Source organism: Aotus nancymaae, unplaced genomic scaffold, assembly GCF_030222135.1.
Source record: "Aotus nancymaae isolate 86718 unplaced genomic scaffold, 86718_ANA_hifiasm-v0.15.2.pri h1tg000040l, whole genome shotgun sequence".
NCBI lineage: Eukaryota > Metazoa > Chordata > Mammalia > Primates > Aotidae > Aotus > Aotus nancymaae.
The window spans coordinates 123,966,609-123,986,492 of NW_026988454.1; the positions used below are offsets into that span (position 1 = coordinate 123,966,609).

At 38.8% G+C, this 19,884-nt stretch overlaps 1 protein-coding gene across 2 annotated transcripts in view; it reads right to left on the reverse strand.

The window, feature by feature from the left end:
• The window catches only part of ZFAND3 (zinc finger AN1-type containing 3), a 336,913-nt gene that overhangs the window by 48,650 nt on the left and 268,379 nt on the right, over window positions 1–19,884 (reverse strand). The window contains exon 4 of one of the 2 annotated variants that reach the window (XM_021665508.2): window positions 18,786–18,851. The exons of the other annotated variant lie outside the window; for it this stretch is intronic. Coding sequence (XP_021521183.1) covers window positions 18,786–18,851 — 66 coding nt within the window. The remainder of the gene's footprint in view (window positions 1–18,785; window positions 18,852–19,884) is intronic. 2 annotated transcript variants of the gene reach the window in all.

The following is a 19,884-nucleotide window of genomic DNA, read 5'->3' on the forward strand; positions in this document are numbered from 1 at the left end:
TCAAAGAGGTGTCTAGTCAGTGGAACCTGCCAGGCTAGCAATAGAGCAGCCACCCTTTGTGGCTGATACTTACTTAACCTAGCACCATTTCCTTGTTTTAGCTTCTCCATTAGCAAGACCTCTCCTGCCTGCCCAACTAAACCATATTACTTTTTCCCATAATTTTTTCAGTTCTCACTGCAACTTTCAAATGATCCTCAATAGATAACCTTTCCTTTTTATAACATGCTTGGGGATTTTAGAGTTCAACAAAATTACAGTGCATTGATGTTTAAAAATACTACATTTATAGCATCAGTAAAGTACCGAATAAGATAGTACTCTAAGGTAAGACAAAACAGAGAGAAAAGCAAAACTAAAAAACCTAAGAGAAAAATCTACTTCTCAAAGTCCACATGCCCAAATCTCCTAATTTCTGTTCCTTGGCCACAAATCCGTCTATGACCATGAGAATCCAAATATTTTTACAGTGTTAAGACTAGACAGAACTTCTGGTCTACTGCCTTTTCCAGTATTTATCAGAAAAGCAAAATCAGCCAAGATTTTTCATGTGCTGAAAGACAGAAACTTGAGAAGCCCATGAGGCGTGTGTGTGTGTGTGTATATATATATATGTATATATATGTGTGTGTGTGTGTATATATATATCCAGATTTATTTTCATATACAGTTAAGCCCTCAATGTTGCTGACAGGCTCTTAGAAACTGTGACTTTAAGGAAAACAACATATAACAAAGCCAACTTTTTTTTCTCATAATGTTATAACCAAATGATGTTATTCAAGAACCGGCTGTCCTTTCCCTTAAAGCTACAGTTTCCAAGAATCAATCAACAATGTTAAGTGAGGACTTACAGTAACTGTGTTTAAGATGGGCAATACGGTTTTCATTTTCTTAGAACATTCATTTAGAAGTTAAACTTCCAGCTGGGCGCAGTAGCTCACGCCTGTAATCTCAGCACTTTGGGAGGCAGAGGCAGGAGGATCACCTGAGGTCAGGATTTCGAGACAAGCCTGGCCAACATGGTGAAATCTCGTCTCTACTAAAAATACAAAAATTAGCAAGGCATGGTGGCACATGCCTGTAGTCCCAGCTACTCCGGAGGCTAAGGCAGGAGAATTGCTTGAACGCAGGAGGTGAAGGGTGCAGTGAGCCAAGATAGTGTCACTGCACTCCAGCCTGGGGGACAGAGCAAGACTCTGTCTCAAAAAAAAAAAAAAAAAAAAAGTTAAACTTTCTAAAAATACAGAGTAAGTGTCCTGATTACTCTGCAGTTACATGAAGCCTAGAGGTATTTAAATTTTGCCTTATAAAATTATACAAATTTTGGGTAGCTGGGTAGTACCAGTTAACTGTGGCCACTTCCTCCTACGGTTGACTTACATTTGAACAGGTCTGGAGGGAAGAGACAGGTCAGAAGTCTTCAAATAATGTTGTACCCCAACACCTTGGTCTCTAAGAGATGACTTGCCCAGGGGTTAACCTAATCTGGCCCTGGGTCCTTGCCAAAAAAAACTGAAAATTGATTTCCTTTATGGAGTAACACTGAGTGTAGGGGTGAGGTGGGGAAGTGGGTAAAGATGAATGAGATGCTAATTCAAGTAAATTTTCTGAATTTTTATTTAAAACATACATATAGACAAAATGTCAGATATTAGCATGTAAATCATCCCACTCCTATAAAGCCTAACTACCCTACTTGTGGGTGTTTTTGATCTTCCAAATGTTTTGCCTGTCTGACTTATAATGCAAGCTTTTAGAGTGGGGGCAGAATTAGCTATGTTCAGTACTCCACTGGTGCTCAACAGTAAGATAATGATGATGATGAAGAAGAAGAAAGAGAAGGAAGAGGAAGAAGAAGAAAGAAGAAAGGAGGAAGACAATTTCTAACACAGGACAAGTTGCTAATGATGGTAATCCTGCAGTGAGAGACAGTCGTCCTGTGGGATGTGCTCCAGGTTTAATGTAAGGGGGAAATGTTTGAACATTTATATTTTGCTGTTTAAAAAAATCAGCTTGAATGCATAACTGAGTAGATGCTAAAATTAAATAGCTGATTTGTTTTTAAACTATTTTTGTTTCTAATTTAGCATCAGCTTAATTCAGTTCCTCTCCCTGCTTTTTTTTTTTTTTTTTTTTTTTGGAGAGGGAGTCTGGCTCTGTCGCCCAGGCTGGAGTGCAATGGTACAATCTTGGCACACTGCAACCTCCGCCTCCTGGGTTATTCTCTGCCTCAGCCTCCCAAGTAGCTGCAATTATAGGCTCCTGCCATCATGCCTGGCTAATTTTTGTATTTTTAGTAGAGACAGGGTTTCATCACATTGGCCAGGCAGGTCTTGAACTCCTGAACTCAGGTAATCCGTCCGCCTTGGAATTTAGTCTTTTGACTCACTGCTCTCAATGGAAAGCCTTAAGCTTATAATAAATAACTTCTGCACCTCATGGACATGATGGTAAATGAATCAAAAGTTAGATTTCTTCTGGTATATTATGACAAAGAGTGCCCAGGAAAAGCCTTATACCTTATCTTATCCCTGAATGAGTATATTAGATGCTCCTTACTCAGGGTTATGTCAGTGTTGATGTAGGCACTACCAAGTGTGTAGAACATTTAGAAGGGCTGAAGAAAGCTGCTTTAAGAAAATATTTTGGCCCAGGCACAGTAGCTCACATCTGTAAACCCAGCACTTTGGGAGGCTAAGGTGGGCGGATCACAAGGCCAGAAGTTCAAGGCAGGCCTGGCCAACATGGTGAAACCCGATCTTTACTAAAAGTACAAAAATTAGCTTGGGTGTGATTGCCGGCACCTGTAATCCCAGCTACTTGGAGGCTGAGCCATGAGAATCATTTGAACCTGGGAGGCAGAGGTTGCAGTGAGCTGAGACTGTGCCACTCCAGCCTGGGCGACAGTGCGAGACTACGTCTCAAAAAAAAGAAAAAAAGAAAATGTTTTATAATAAAAAAAGAGAAATAACCCCATTTGCAAAATAAGCTGCTGAAAAATGAGAAGCAGGGAATTCTGTATAAAAACCATTATTAGGAAAATTGTCTTTAGTATATATTTGAAACATGAGAAGAGCAACTGTCTAACATTGTAACCTCAATTCAACCATCTTCACTGAAAGAACTGTTATTTATCAAGATGCCCACACTGTGAACCACCATACTAAAAATCAACTATATGTTATACCAGTTTTAAGTTTGCAGTTTTGACAACTGTACTGTAGCTATGTAAAATAATTCCTTGGTTTTAAGAATTACACACTGAAGTTTTAGTATAAAAGGGTATCATGTCTGCAACTTACTCATATGGTTAGGGATATGGATATAATACACATACATACATACATACATACATGTATACAGACAGACACAAAGAGGGAGAGAGATAAGGCCAAAGTGGTAAAATGTTAACATTAGGGAATCTGGGTAGGGGGTAGAATTTTAGGAAATAGTCTTATAACTTTTAAAGTCTGAAATTATGTTAAAAAAGAAAACTCCATAATTATATTCCAGAGTAGCTATCCTCAGAGATAAATGGCTATGTACCTACTGAATTCTTTCCCAGAAATGTTGACACTGCTTAGGTCTGATGGGAAAGTACATGACAACATGGTTGTAGCTGGTAATCAACAGTAAGGTCAGAACTCATGCTTCTCCAGGTTTGCAGTGAAGCCAAAACTTATCTGTAGGTACACTTCAATGATTACTCATAGACTTTTACTTGTCATCTCTTGGTTCATAATTCCTCTAACATCAATAAGAACCTATTTTTAATTGCATACACTGCAATGGCTGTTCCAGGAAGGATGACCACCAAGATCTTAAGATATGATTTTAATCTTCTAGAAATAGGTTTATCAACAGGATGCCAAGGAAAAAGGGGAGCTGAATCTTGTCAGTTACAGGAATTATCAGTTAATGCCAAGTTGGAAAACAGTCCTGCTCCAGCTAACATGTCTCATTCAAAATGGTACTACACGAGTTCTCTCCCTGCATACAGCTTTAAAAGTCATCTGCATATTCGAACGTATAATTCAAGCTGCAATGTAATAACATTATCTTTAGAGAAGAGTTGTTTGACTTCTGTTGAAAAACAGAAGCAGCACACACCACATTTTTCAAGTAAATACGTATATACCTTGGGACCCATATTCAAGGTAAAAATTTTAAAGATGCCTGCTACAGTCTTTTTCTTCACCCCTTGCTAAAGTAACAGAAAAATGAACACAATCTGAGTTAAATACCCTATTTTCTTACTTATATATGTATACATTTTTAATAAGTTTTGAAAGGGTAGATGGATGTGGGAAATGCATAGCATGTAACTTATTCCCCTGTCTACTGAACTAATGGAGGTGTGGTTTATTTAAAATTCTGAGCTGTGGTTCTGCTATTTGGGAATGGCTTTCTGAAATGCTGTGGGTGGATGCTGGTAATGAAACAGAGAATTCAGAATGACGGGGCACATAAGGCCAAATAAGCTTTTATGGCAGAGTATGTGTATGCACTAGAAATAATTATACATATATAGTGGGAGGCTGGTTAACTGAACCCACAGAGGCACTTGGCTGTTCAGGTAACTAATCACAACATTAAGTCCCGCATGACAAAAATGCCTCCAAGGTTAAACTGCTTGATTTTTAATCATAAACCAGTAAATTTATTGGCTAAAGTATCTTCTCATGTTGGTTTGGATGTAACAGCCAGTCTTTCTTACCCAGACTTTAATCACCAGAAACTATTAACCCTCTGTGGCTCCTAAATTGTGATTTGCCCTACAAAGAAAAGGAGTTCTCAGTTTTAAGTATAAAAGCTTAGAGACCTCAGGAAATAGGAGTATTTCTATTTTTAAAAGGCAAGCTTGTGAAATCTCTGTAAAGATTACTTTCCACCAATACATACAGTGATATTTAACTTCCACGGCCTAGACAACGAGTTCGAGACTAGCCTGAGCAAACCCATCTCTACCAAAGAAAAACAAAACAAAACCATATATATATATGTATGTATGTATTAAAGTCGCAGTTTCCAAGAACCAATCAATAATGTTAAGTGAGGACTTACTGTAACCGTGTTTAAGATGGGCAATACTGTTTTCATTTTCTTGGAACATTCATTTAGAAATTAAACTTCTGGCCTGGTGCAGTGACTCACACGTGCAATCCCAGCACTTTGGGAGGCTGAGGCAGGCAGATCACCTGAGGTCAAGAGTTCGAGACCAGCCTGGCCAACATGGTGAAACCCCATCTCTACTAAAAATATAAAAATTAGCCGGGCATAGGTTCAGGCAGGAGAACTGCCTGAACCCAGAAGGCTTAAGTTGCAGTGAGACAACTACATGCCTGCCTGTAGTCCTAAGCTACTCGAGAGGCTGAGGTGGGAGAATCGCTTGAGCCCAGGAGGTCAAAGCTACAGTAAGTTGTGATGGTGCCGCTGTATTCAGCCTGGGCTGGTGGATCACCTGAGGTCAGGAGTTTGAGAACAGCCTGGCCAACATGGTGAAACCCAACTCTAATAAAAATACAAAAAAAAATTTGCCAGGTGTGGTGGGGACCTCTGTAATCCCAGCTGCTTGGGGGGCTGAGGCAGGAGAATCACTTGAACCCGGGAGGCGGAGGTTGCGGTGAACCAAGATTGCACCCTTGCACTCCAGCCTGGGCAACAAGAACAAAACTCCATCTCAAAACAAAAACAAAAAAAACTTAAACTAGTTAATGACAGCTTGAATTAGCTACTAATTGTAGATGCTATGTTCCCTCCTCAGTCCACAATAGTTCCTTCCTTATAACCTCAGCTCTCTGCTGCTACTTACAGTTTATGGTTATTATTTTTTCTCTATTCAGAACATGGTGACCACCTTTTCTAGGAGGAACTCCCTAGTTCACCTTGTCTCAGCTACCTGTTAATCATTTAATAAGAAAATCACTATCTGCATGTCTTTCCTTATATACTCTTAGAGAGAAATAATGCCTCTGGGTTTGTCTCTGCTGAGTCTTGCTTGTATGCCTCTTCCATTTCTCCTCTAATCTTTTCTATTTCTCTTCTGGATCCCTTTTCTTTGTATTTTAGTAGGGGTAAAATATTTCACTATTTTTACCACTTCCACACCAAAAAATGCCTGACCTTGTCTCTTCCCCACAACCACCACCATTTGATCGGTTTTAATGGTTCAACTAACTCCACAATGAGTGATTTCTGTCTGCTGTCTTTATTTCCCTGTTATTAAGGCCCTCTTCAATGATTTCAGGCTTTGGTTTCCCACACATTACACAAACATTTTTCAGGTTTTCCAATGAACTTCTGCTAGCCATGGCCATAGTTTTCCTGACCCCTCTTCTCATGCATCTTTCCCGATCCTGTGAGAAGCTTTCTCCTTTCTTTAGCCTTCTTAATTCACTGGCTCTTCTTTCTCTTTCCTGCCCCTAAATACAGTCTTTCCCCCCTTTTTCTCTTCTTTATTCATTTGTACAGCTTTACTGCTTCTAAATTAGCAATTTCCAAAACAGGTCCGTATTTGTAATTTTCCACAGGACTACAATAATCTAAGTTTAACTCATCAGAAGCTGAAAATAGCTTCAGTCAAGTTTTCTTCCTACTCCTTCTGTGTCAGTTACATCTTTCTTCCCTCAGTTCTCCAGATTTATACTTTGCAGTATTTCTTCAGCCTACTCTAATCAGTCATCAAATCCTGTCAATTATTCTTTTCAAACACACCTTAATCAGATTTATTTCTCTTTCTCTATTCCACTGGCCACTACCCACAGAACATTCTTTGAATAGATAAGTAGGAACTGATTTTTTTGGCAAGTCAAGTATTACTTTATATGAAAAAGGGAAAACCTATTTACATTAACCCAATGGCAAGGCATTTTATAGACTGAAGGACCCTCCTATAACATTAATTCTTAGTTTATGTAGCTTGTAATATTGGGATTATCGTGTATCAGGCTTCTTCAAAACTGAGATATATCTAGGCATACCTTAAGGCATCAGAGAAAAACTAAAATATCTCTAATAGCAAGAAGGCTCCTGATAGGTTAGTTTTGAGGTTACTACATAAAGAAGTATATTTACTTAAAGGCACAAGTGACAAACAAATGAAATACCAGAATACTGATAAACTCCTGGATCAAACTGGAAAGCCCTTTCCAAAAGTATTCTTCTGTGACTCTGTTACAGATTTCTATGTCAAAGGTTTAATTACTGTGATTTAGTGAAGGTGAGTACTCAAAGTTGAACAGAGATGTATCTCAGTTTTTCCAAGTACTAGGTGCTTATGTGCTACTCAAAAGCATTGCCAAGTCACATCTGAAGTTTTCTATTCACTAGAAAATACAGTCCTACTGCTAGACTTTCCCTCCACATTCTAGTATCCTTCATGGGATCATTCCCCATGACTCTAAAGTGAATTCTAAGAATTTCATGAGGAAGGTAACTCTTGAAAAGAAAAATACAACATTAATATTATATCTGCTCCTAGTAATTGGCATAACGTATTTTCCTGGTCTTCACTTTTTGAAATACATAAGTTATATCTCTTGCTCTCAAAAGCTAGAATCAGCTGTACTTGTTTCTGTACTTATTCTCTCTCTCTATGGTGTAAGCTCCCACAGACATGATACACATTTATCACTTCTTTTGCATGTTTCTAGAGAATCTACTACAGGACTCTGTCACAGCAGTCTTTTAGTATAAAAGTGCTGGACTGGCTGCCTAACCACAGTGTCTCAGCTGGTCCTATAACCCACGTAAGCAACTCCTTCTGAGGGTGTGATCTGTAACTATGACAGCAGACAATACAGTAAGATCACAACTTTAATCGGCCATGATTATGAAATATTTCTGAAGACCCTTCTTGAGGGGGTGTCTTGGAAGCAGACACAGGTATGAGGAATAAATGCCAGCCCACCTGCTGGCAGGTGAGGCAATAGGACCATCTCTTTAGATAGATGAGCAAGCAGGAAAATGGAGAATACAACTTGTCTTGGAAGCAAGCAGCAAGATGAGGCAGTAAAACCCATCAGCATACATCATCCTATCATAGCCCAGTGTCATCCACAGCCTCTATTAGCCCTCGCTGCATCAGCGCAAGTCCCAGATACTTTATCCTGTTTATAATTGCTGATGAGCAGTAATAAGGCCTCCATGCCTCAGCTCCGTCCGTTCCACTTCGGCACCCACCTATTAGGTAATAACTTTTATTTACAGCCTTGCTTGATGCGCTGTTCTATTAGTAGAGCCAGGAACTGAGTAGGGCAAAAAAAAAAAAAAAAAAAAAAGGCTCCTTAATGGGCAGTATCATTGCAAGGCTCAGATGATTTATAATGCAGCTTTGTGGCTGTTCTATCATACTCCTTCTGGTAAGACTGCTTTGGGAAGGCTGCGTTTCTAACATGCTGCCTTCCAACAGGCACACACATGCTATGGAGCATCACCTGAAAGGCACTCCCCAGACCTATTCACCCCAACCAACAATAAAAAAAAAAAAAAGTCCAAAAGTTTCAAAGGAGGAGAGGGGAACTAAATTCCCCTGATATGCTTTTTAAATAGCATTGGCTCAGGCATTTTGTCCCAGTGGAGCAATAGAACAGCTAATTAACGAAAGTTCAGGGCTCTTTCTCCTTGGTAAGAATGCAAGCTATGATAAAATAGACTATAAAACAAAAAAAAACCCAGCTGTAACTGCATTTGTGGACCCATGCAAACTGACTTGTGCAAAGCATGTGAATCGCGAAAAGCTCAACAGCAAAGCCTGGACTTCTTACATACACACACACACATCTCCAAAACAGCAACAAGCCACATCACATTTCCCTTTCCTTTTCATACTAGAGTGCATTTTTATTTTTCAAGTGCAAAAATCCCCCTTGATGAGATTGCATCTTGGCTTGATATTCCACTTATTCACTTATATTCAGCCTTTCCTCACAAGAGAAGCCCCTGCTTCTCCTGAGTAAAGTCCAAACGAGGCCTCTGAAACAAGCGTGTGACTTTAGGTATAGCAAACTGACACATTCTGTGTTGTACTGTAACACAAACATAGCAATTGGTGGCAGTGGGACCTAATTCTCATTTAGGGCTCCAATCACAAAACAAAACATTTTCCCTGATTTTATCTGAAATCTATACATTGTGCGAGGTGCTTTTAAACTCATCTATTATTTACATATTGAGTATCAAATCTAATTATTAATATATTTTATCTTACTCCTTCATTCTATCTTCAACATAAACAACTGAAGCAGAGTGATTAGAGTTACTCCAGGGAAAGGAAACCCAAGGGAAAGCATTTAGACTATTTCTCTTTTCCAGTACTGAATGGCCAAAACCCACACAGTCAGCAAACAGCCACTATGACATGCCATGATAAACTTTGGTGAGAACTTTGCTTTCTGTGGCAAAACATGGTTAGATGGCACCTTTTGATCAGAGAAATTTTTGCAATCTTGCCAAATATTTTATATTCTTTTTGTCCCCTGCCCCAGGAATCAAATGAACTCCTTCAGGACCCAAGATGATGAGTGCACAAGGTAAAACATTTCTTTAAATACTTTTTCCTTGCCATGACAGATTTACTGTTTTGATCTTTCTTCAATGGTTACATTAAACGCTAATAAAAAATGAAAGGTTTATATCTTCCCTAATATTCTCGTGATGGGAACTTGCATATTACATAAGTAGTCAAATTTCTAATTTTCTGCCTCAAATGCTGATACTGCAGACCTGAGGGAAAAGCTCTACTTAAAGGTCCAAGAGGAAAGATTTAAAAAGTGAATTATACAGTTGAACTCACACCTGAAGCTACCTTCCTTTAAAAAGCCAGAGAGCACACCTGTAATCCCAGCACTTTGGGAGACTGAAGTGGGCGGATCACTTGAGGTGAGGAGTTCAAGACCAGCCTGGCCAACATGGTAAAACCCCATCTCTACTAAAAATACAAAATTAGCTGGGCATGGTGGTGCACACCTATAGTCCCAGCTACTCAGGAGGCTGAGGCAGGAGAATTGCTTGAACCCGAGAGGCGGAGGTTGTAGTGAGCTGAGATAGCACCACTATACTTCAGCCAGGGCAATAGATGGAGACCCCCTCTGAAAAACAGAAACAAAACTCCACAGAGCAGAGGAAGATGTGAAGTCCTCCTTAGAAGAGCCAACTATAGTGTGTAACAGTGACGAATACGGTTTGTAGCCACTGACACAACTCTCTAGGATTAAATGTACTGGCCATGAATATTGACTCTACCAGGAGAGAAAACACACAAGTGCAGGTATTACTAAGATTTACCAGGCCACTTCAAATTTAAAACTAATACCTTTTAGCTTCTGAATCAATTTTAAAAATCTCAAATAAACTTCTTGGTAACCTAACAACAAGGAAACATTTCCCTTTAACTGGCTTCCAAATACTGATGTGAAAGTCTTCAGCACATCAATCTTCTCTTAACTTCCAGATGAAAGAAGGTTTCTTCTCTCGTCTTTGCAAGAAAAAACAGTATCATAAACAGGCTGTACAAAAGAAGTGAGTCAAGGCTGGGCTCGGTGGCTCACGCCTGTAATCCCAGCACTTTCGGAGGTTGAGGCGGACCAATCACTTAAGGTCAGGAGTTCAAGACCAGCCTAGACAACACGGTGAAACCCTATCTCTACTAAAAATACAAAAATTAGCCAGGCATGGTGGCAGGGCCTGTAATCCCAGCTACGTGGGGGGCTGAGGCAGGAGAGTAACTTGAACCGGGGAGGCCAAGGTTGCAGTGTGCTGAGATTTCGCCCCTGCATTCCAGCCTAGGTGACAGAGCAAGATTCTGTCTCAAAAAAAAGAAAAAAGAAAAAAGGGGGGGGGGGGGAGAGAGAGAGAGAGAGAGAGAGAGAGAGAGAGAACAATGAACAATACAAAGCTATTCTAGTTCATGTCACTGTTTTGTCACACTGAAAGGAAAGCATGTGACCCAAATTAGGGAGGGAGGGTAGAAAGGAGGGACATAAAGTAAAATTGAATTAACATGCTTCTTATAGGATGGAAAAATGACACTTTCTGGAAAAACTGCCTTGATAGTTAATGGGACAGTTCCTAGTCCCATCTGCTTTAATCTCAGACAGTTCTACAGCTCCCTTATGGCCTCACAAATAGTTATTTTATTTGCTGCTCTACTAATTATAATCACATTTTAAACATATACACAGCATGTTTTAACCATCCTTTTCCAAGTCTATCAGAGAGAATATTATCTACTCAACATATGTGCTGGAGGAAGAGTAAAAGTGACTATAGATAGAGAAGAGCAAAAGTCTGCTGACAATACTGTCAAGTCTGCAAACTTGCCTATGAATCTTATTTTAACTTCAGAAATAAAAGGACTATAAAATGAAAAGGAAAAACTAAAGCCTCATATGAGTGTGCAACTAAGGCTGGAGCCCTTTTTTCATAGGCTAAAATATCTATCCCTTGATATAGTCAACCTAAGGCTAACAGCTAGTCAATGTCCCACTTAAATGATGCCTACCCCACCAGAGGAGCCAGCCCTCCACTGGTCAAGAATCCCGCTGGAGAGACTGTTTCTCCAAGTAAATTTAAGGCTAGACCTGGTCCTATCTATTCCATTACAGCTCAAATTTTAAGGTTCATAAATAGGAAATGGTAATAAAAGAAATATAAAATATTTTGCCATAAACCTGCAAATGTCTTATTTTAATAGGTCACACAGTATGTCTTTAAGAAATCCTAATAAAAGGCAACGAATTTCCCTCCTTTCCCACAAGATCCTTTTTTTACAACAGCTTTAAAATTTTTTTAAAAAAATTTGTGGGTTCATAATAGGTGTATTATTATGAGATACATGAGATGCGTTGATACAGGCATGCAATGTGAAATAAGCACATCATGGAGAATGGGGTATCCATCCCCTCAAGCATTTATCCTTTGAGTTACAAGCAATACAATTACACTCTTTAAGTTATCTAAAAATGTGCAATTAGGTTATTATTGACTATAGTCACCCTGTTGTGCTATCACATAGTGAATCTTACTCACTCTATTTTTTTCGGGACCCATCCACCATCCCCACCTCCTTCCCCAACTATTCAGTACCCTTCACAGCCTCTGGTAACCAGCCTTCTACTCTCTATGCCCAAGAGTTCAATTATTTTGATTTTTAGATCCCACAAATAAGAGAGAACATATAATGTTTGTCCTTCTGTGTCTGGCTTATTTCACTTAACATAATGACCTCCAGTTCCATCCATGCTGTTGCAAATGATGGAATAGATAAAAAAAAAGAATGACTGGATCTCATTCTTTTTTATGGCTGAATAGTACTCCATTGTGTGCAAGACACATTTTCTTTATCCATTCATCTGTTGGTAAATACTTAGGGTTGCTCCCAATGAATATTGATTCCATGAATACTGACTCTACCAGGAGATAAAACACACAAGTGTAGGTATTACTAAGCTTTTCAGGGTCACTTGTGACTTAATACCAACATGCTTTAGCTTCTGAATCAGTTCTAAAAATCCCATATACATTTCTCAGTTACGTAACAGCAAGGAAACATTTCTTGCTGGAAACATTCTTAGCTATCATGAACAGTGCTATGATAAATACAGGAGCGTGGATACTGCTTCAATATACGGATTTCTTTCTTTTGGATATATACCCAGCAGTGGGATGGCTGGATCATATGGGAGCTCAATTTTTAGTTTTGTTGAGAAACCTCCAAACTGTTCTCCATAGTGGTTGTAATAATTTACATTCCCACCAACAGTGTACAAGGGTTTCCTTTTCTTCACATCCTTATCAGGACCTGTTATTGCCTGTCTTTTGAATATAAGCCATTTTAACTGGGGTGAGATAGCTCACTGTAGTTCTGATTTGTAGTTCTCTGAAGATCAATGATGTTGAGCAACTTTTTGTATGTTTGCCATTCGTAGGTCTTTTGAGAAATGTCTATTTAATCTTTTCTCCATTTGTTTGATTGAATTATTAGATTTTTTTCCTATTGAGCAATTGGAACTCCTTATATATTCTGGTTATTAATCCTTTGTCATATGAGTAGTTTGCAAATGCTTACTCCCATTCTCTGGGTTGTCTCCTCACTTTGTTAGCTGTATTCTTTACCGTGCAGAAGCTGTTTAACACAATCCATTTTTGCTTCGGTTGCCTGTGCTTGTGGGGTACTGCTCAAGAAATTTTTGCCCAGATCAATGTCCTGGATATTTTTCACAATGTTTTCTTATAGTAGTTTCATAGTTTGAGGTCTGAGATTTAAGTCTTTAATCCGCTTTGATTTTATTTTTGTATGTGGAGAGAGACAGAGGCCTAGTTTCATTTTCTGCACATGAATATCCGTTTTCCCAGCACCATTTATTGAAGAGACTCTGTTCTTCAGTGTATTTTCCCGGCACCTTTGTCAAAAATGAGTTCACAGTAGGTGTGTGGATTTGTTTCTGGGTTCTCTTATTTTGTTCCATTGGTCTATGTATCTGTTTTTATGCCAGTATCAGAGTGTTTTGGTGAGTATAGCGCTGTAGTATAAATTGAAGTCAGGTAATGTGATTCCTCCAGTTTTCTTCTTTTTGCTTATTATAGCATTGGCTATTATGGGTCTTTTGTTGTTCCATATAAATTTTAGGATTTTTTTCTATTTCAGCAAAGAATGTCATTGGTATTTTGATAGAGATTTCATTGAATCTGTGCCCACTTTAAACACAAAAATATAATGTCATGAAGATAGCCAGTTAAATAGCCAAATACCTTCCAAATACAAGGAGATGACTATAACTCCGGTTACAATATTTTATTAGCTGAAGGTACAACTTGACAATTAAAACAGATGAAGGACAAAAGGGAATCTTCTGGTGGTTTGTTGCCAAGGAAAGTGATCTCTTTCCTTCACAAAATACTTGTTCTTGGCAGGAATGTTGTGAGAATTAACAAGGGAACACGTGGAACACATTCTAAGCTCTCTGAAGAAATGTAAACTCTGTCTGGTAATCTGAAGGTGTGATGTGCTTTAATTCACACATTCTAACCAAAAGCAACCTAGGACTTGGCAGTACTTTTAAACTCTGTTGACTGTGGACATCCTAGAACTCTACAGAGATGGTGAGGGTGGGGTAGAGTGAGGATAACTACACACCCTTCATTTAATTTCTGTTTAAATACAAAAATGATCATGGTGTTGCCTTTTTTTTTTTTAATCTAAAGATTACAATGAGTTTAACTGTTAATAGTTCTGTGTGGCTAAAAGCCAGCATCTAAAGAAAAGTCTTTCCCATCTAGCTCACAAAGACAAACTATCTTTCATTTGATACTACAGCTACTTTTTGCAATCTGCTTCTTAGACTTACAGTGATTACAAAACAGTTTTTTAAAAAGACTTGCCTCTCTCGTTTTGTAGACCAACCACTCTACCCTGATGTCCACCTCTAAATTATGACAATACCCTTTATCTGATCAAAACAGTAGTTGCTTGAAATACAAATGTTGACTGATTAATCAACCACTGAGGTCTTCACTTACTAGACCACATAATGATGGGTCTAATGCTAATCCTTAGAGCTAATTTTCAAAGTTCCCAGAAGAAAATAATGTTTACTGAAGAAGTCATTAACCTTTTAAAACTGCATAGTCCTATCTAAAATAACTGGCCATGTACCTTTAATATGTATATATTTGTGTGTGTATTTGCTGTTTATAAACTATATGTATGGGCTGAGCACAGTGGCTCATGCCTGTAATCCCAGCACTGTGGGAGGCCAAGGCAAGAAGACTACCTGAGCTTAGGAGTTTGAGACCAGCCTGGGCAATAATAAGACCTTGTCTGTATTAAAAAATTTGAAAAATAATAAAAATAAAGTATATGTATGAACACACACACATAATAAAGTGAATTTGTTGCTATTAAAAAATAAAAAAATGATAAAAATAAAGTATATGTATGAACACACACACAATCAAGTGAATTTGCAAAATATAAATTAAGGCTGAGCTTTTGCTGTTTTCTATTAAACAATTAAAAAAGTGACAAAAATAAAGTTCATGTATGTACACACACACATACACACACACTAAAGTGAATTTGCAAAATATAAATTAAGGCTGAGCTTTTGCTGTTTTCTCCCCACACCTCAGACAGTACATTGTGTGCCCTTTGTCAGAAAATGCTGAGTTAAAGAACCACCTTAGTCTAATCTCAGTATCCTTTTTCTAACACACATCATTACTAAGTTCAAGGCTGCTTTAGGTCCAACTTTGTATGGATAGACTGGCTGGGAGGAGGTAGGTAAGATCTCACTTAAGGTCCCACTCTGCAGCTCCTAAGAAATGACATGATTGTAAAGTATTTATTTACTGACCACCTGTGCCTGAAGGCCCATGTGGTTTCTGTCTGGGAGATCTTTGGGAGACCCCCCTCATAGAATCACTGTACAACACATGTCACAGACATGAATCCTCATTTGAAGAACCTAGACATAAAGGCTACAAGGAACATTCCAGCAAAGCAACAACAACAATTGGTAGTTTGAAAGAAAAATGATCAAAATCTCTACCACAGGCAACCTCCATCTTTCTCTAACAGAGAATGGAGAAAGATGGAGACAAAGACAGTCAACCTGTGGTTCTCAAAATAAATCATTTAATTTACTTCTCAAAATTAGGAAGTTCTGTCCTTGAGAGTCAGGGCCAATATTTAAGGCTTAGGCAGTCTGGCCAGCCTAAGAGGGAACAGAATAGAATTCTTGAAAAGTAGTACAGCTGGCTTAACTTGATGACCTTTAATGTCCATGCTGAGAAATCTCAACTTTCCTTCAGGTGGTTTAGGAGATGACCTGGACATTGCATTAATTTCCTTCCAAGCCAGAAATTCTCAATCTTTTTCTAGTTAAGAGGTATGTATTCACCTAATGAAGGCCTACAAAGGTAAGCCTGAGAACTCAATGCTTATCATCTCATTAACAGAGATCTAAAAATATTACCACCTTCAATTGCTACTAAAATACTGACACGTAACAAAGAATGTGATCAATATAAATTCAGTTAATAAAACTGAGTACAACAAAGAATGCCAGTACTACTGCTTTACTCTTCCTTCTGCTTAATCTGTTGATGTATTTATCAACACCATCTGACAGGTGCTCACTATAAAGACATAATCTTCATTAAGACAATGGAAGCTACCAAAAACTGAATGTCTACTATGTGAGTGTATTCTTTTCTTCTTTTTTGAGACGGAGTCTCACTCTGTCACCAGGCTGGAGTACAGTGATGTGATCTAGGCTCACTGCAACCTCCGCCTCCCAGGTTCAATTGATTCTCCTGCCTCAGCCTCCTGAGTAGCTGGGACTACAGGTATGTGCCACCACACCTGGCTAATTTTTGCATTTTTAGTAGAGACAGGGTTTCACCATATTGGCCAGAATGGTCTCGATCTCTTGACCTCGTGATCTACCCGTCTCAGCCTCCCAAAGTGCTGGGATTACAGGCGTGAGCCACCATGTCTGGCCTTCTTTTTCTCTTACATCAAACCTGAGAGATTTATCATCCCATTTTATAAGTGAAGAACAAAATTTTGAGATGTTAACTTATTTACTTAAAATCACAACTTCTCAGCAGCTAAGCTTAGATCTGAAACCAGATGTGATTTGAGAACTCGCATTTTCAAACTAGTTTACTACATGCTCTATTTCCAAATGTACATTTCATTTTTTCCGTATTTCATTCAACAGTCTGCTTTTCCACAGTCTGGTTAGGAGAAGAAGCAATTACAATAAAACGTGAAAAGTAGTAGCATGATATAGGGGAAAACAATGTAGGCTTTAGTGTCTTAAAGATCCATGTCTGGCCAGGCGCGGTGGCTCAAACCTGTAATCCCAGCACTCTGGGAGGCCAAGGAGGGCAGATCACAAGGTCAAGGGACAGAGACCTTCCTGGCCAACATGGTGAAACCCCGTCTCTACTAAAAATACAAAAACAATTAGCTGAGCGTGGTGGTGCGTGCCTGTAGTCCTAGCTACTCAGGAGGCTGAGGCAGGAGAATCGCCTGAAACCAGAAAATGGAAGCTGCAGTGAGCCGAGATTGCACCACTGCACTCCAGCCTGGCAATAGAGTGAGACTCTGTCTCAAGGAAAAAAAAAAAAGGATCCGTGTCCAAGTCTTGGCTCCATCACTTACTAGCAGTATTACCTCAGAAAATATACTTAAGTTTCTGAGTGCCCACATTTTTTTCATCTGTAAAAGAGGAATAATAATAACTATCTTGCAGAACTGTTCTGAAGATTAAATCACTATGTATATAAAGTATATTGAGTAGTGCCTGGCAATGTAATAAGCATATAATAAATATCATTATTAGTTTTAGGAACACAAAATAGTATAGGATCACAGAGGAGAAAATAGGTCTACCTAAAAGATGGACACAAAAACATGATATTCACCAGAGTTTCCTGCTAGTTTCAGCATCTGAGTAGGTGAGTCTCTTTCCCAAACCTCTCAGGATGACCCAGTGTGTTCAAGGTTCAACTCCTGGACTGCTACCTGAACATGGCGGTAGTGCTAACAGTAAACCCTTCTCTGAGGGCCAACGTTGGAAGGAAAGACAAAAGAATTAAAGTACTGATGCACCTGAAGTGCTGGACTGCAAATCAAAGGACTCCGAATGTTTTCAAGCTTCTGGCTGGAGTGGGCAGGTGGTTGGCTCTCTGACTTCCCACTGGCTAAAATCAGGATGGTCTACCTCTATCTCAATAAAATAGAGAAACCTACTCTACCTAGTGGAGCTTGGGAACTGGGCATAGGAGGGATAACAGCATGAAAAGACTATCTCACATCCACCACCCTGTCTCAAAGCTGGTCATCTGGAAGAGAAGAGTATAATTAAGTTTAGAGTTCAGTGTCTGGATGTTACTTTGAAACTATGCAAACATGGACCTGACTGAGGTCTAGTATCAAACTACGAACATTAAAAGGAGCTGAGGTTTCAGTGTAAGTTTGTACATGGAAATAGTCTGTGTTATTTCTGCTGGGGAGTTACAGGGTTTAGTTATGAAAAATACTCTGACGTGACCTTTAGAAAAACAATATAATTATTTTGACTCTTCCAAATACAATCCTTGAGATATGTTAAATAGCAGACACAATTATTAGAAAAGGCAAATATTGCTTAAAATAAATTAAGCTATAGGCAAAGGGAACAATGGGTATTTTTACTGCTCTTTAGAAAGCCACAAGATTCATGACTTCACGTTTAATAAAAATGTCACAGATGCACAAAGATGTTTTTGGGACTCTGTGCATCTAAAAAGAGAAATCTCAGTATACCCATGGCTTAAATCAAATGACAGAAAATAATTTTCCAAAGATACTAGAATATTACGATAGTCAATTAAAACACTGATTTCCTACATAAAACTTCTTTCACTAAAATTTCAACCCTGGCCCTCAGATTAGCTACATGTTAAAACTGGGCAATGATCTGCATTTCTGTTAAGTCTTAATAACGCTCTTCAGATATTAGAAAGTATGTGTATTTTGATGTCCACCGTCTTGGATCTAGCTGCCAGCATTTCCTCAGTCCATCTGACTCTCCAAGAACATCACTCTGACCCTCCAAGAACATCACTCTGACCTTTGCTGACACTCCACTGTCAATAATAAGCACATATATCACCTCATAATTGATGGAAGAAACGAGAGGACCCTGACAAGCACACCAAGCTAGAACCAGCTGCTGATTTCTGTGAAGAATTCAAATAAGGACAAATTCACATAAGAAAGACGTACATACCTGTACCACAGGATCTTTTTGTTGGTGTGATTAATGAGACATGAGCTGTGTCTGTGCATGGCCCACCTAGAAACAGAAAGGCAGGTGCATCAGTCAGGACACATCCTTTACGTGACCATATAGCTGCTTTCTTGAGTAAAGAGAAACTTAAAAAGGAAAAGATCAGTCTACAAATATACATGAGGAGAAGTAGTAGGAAAGACAGTGGTGGTGGTGGTGGTGGTTTAATTCTAAGGACCTAATTTTAGTTCAGCAATTTAGTCTACAGAGATGCATAGTCTTTCTACATTACAACATGCTTTTCATAAAAAAAAAAAAAAGTCTCACATAACAACAAGTTGAAGAATAAAAATTTAATTAGAATTCAGATCTAGGTGAGAGGAAATTACCCACAAGTTTGGGAGGTGCGTTCTTCCATAGAATGACGAGCAGGAGGTGTCTCAGCAGTCACTCTACCTTGGAATTTATTGAAAAACTAGCCTTACTTAATAAGAAGCGGGAGGGTCCTTAAGAAACAATAAACTGGTTGTCAGAAGAAATAAGGAACATTTTCATATACAAAGAAAGCATTGCTGACCAAGGAAGAATATCTAGTTTCATTATAAGAAATATGATATGAAGAGGCCCTTTATGGAATCTTGGCGGGCCCAGAGATCTGATGCATAGGCATAATTCAAGAGTATGCAAGAGACATAGTTGCTGGGTGAGTGAAGGCTTGAAAATCAATAATTTCATTCTGTAAAATTAAGATCTTCAGCACAATCCGAAGTTGATATTGATACATACCCCAACACTCCCCACTGACATGCCCTAGGAGGGGCAATGGTGATCATAAAGGAATAGAACACACAGGCAAATGTTACACATTTATTTTAAAAAGGGTCTCCAGGTGACTGTAACTAGCAGAAGGAAAATATGGTTACTTGGTAGAGTCATGTATTTCCTACAACAAGACTTTGTATCATTTAAGTTACTCACTGAAAAGGAGGGAAAGATCAAAGAGCTCTGAGACCTGTTCCCAGAGCACGTGCTGCCGAGATTCATGGGTTTAAGGACTTGGAGAGCTCATCTAAGGAGTTCACTCTTCGCTTACTCTTTA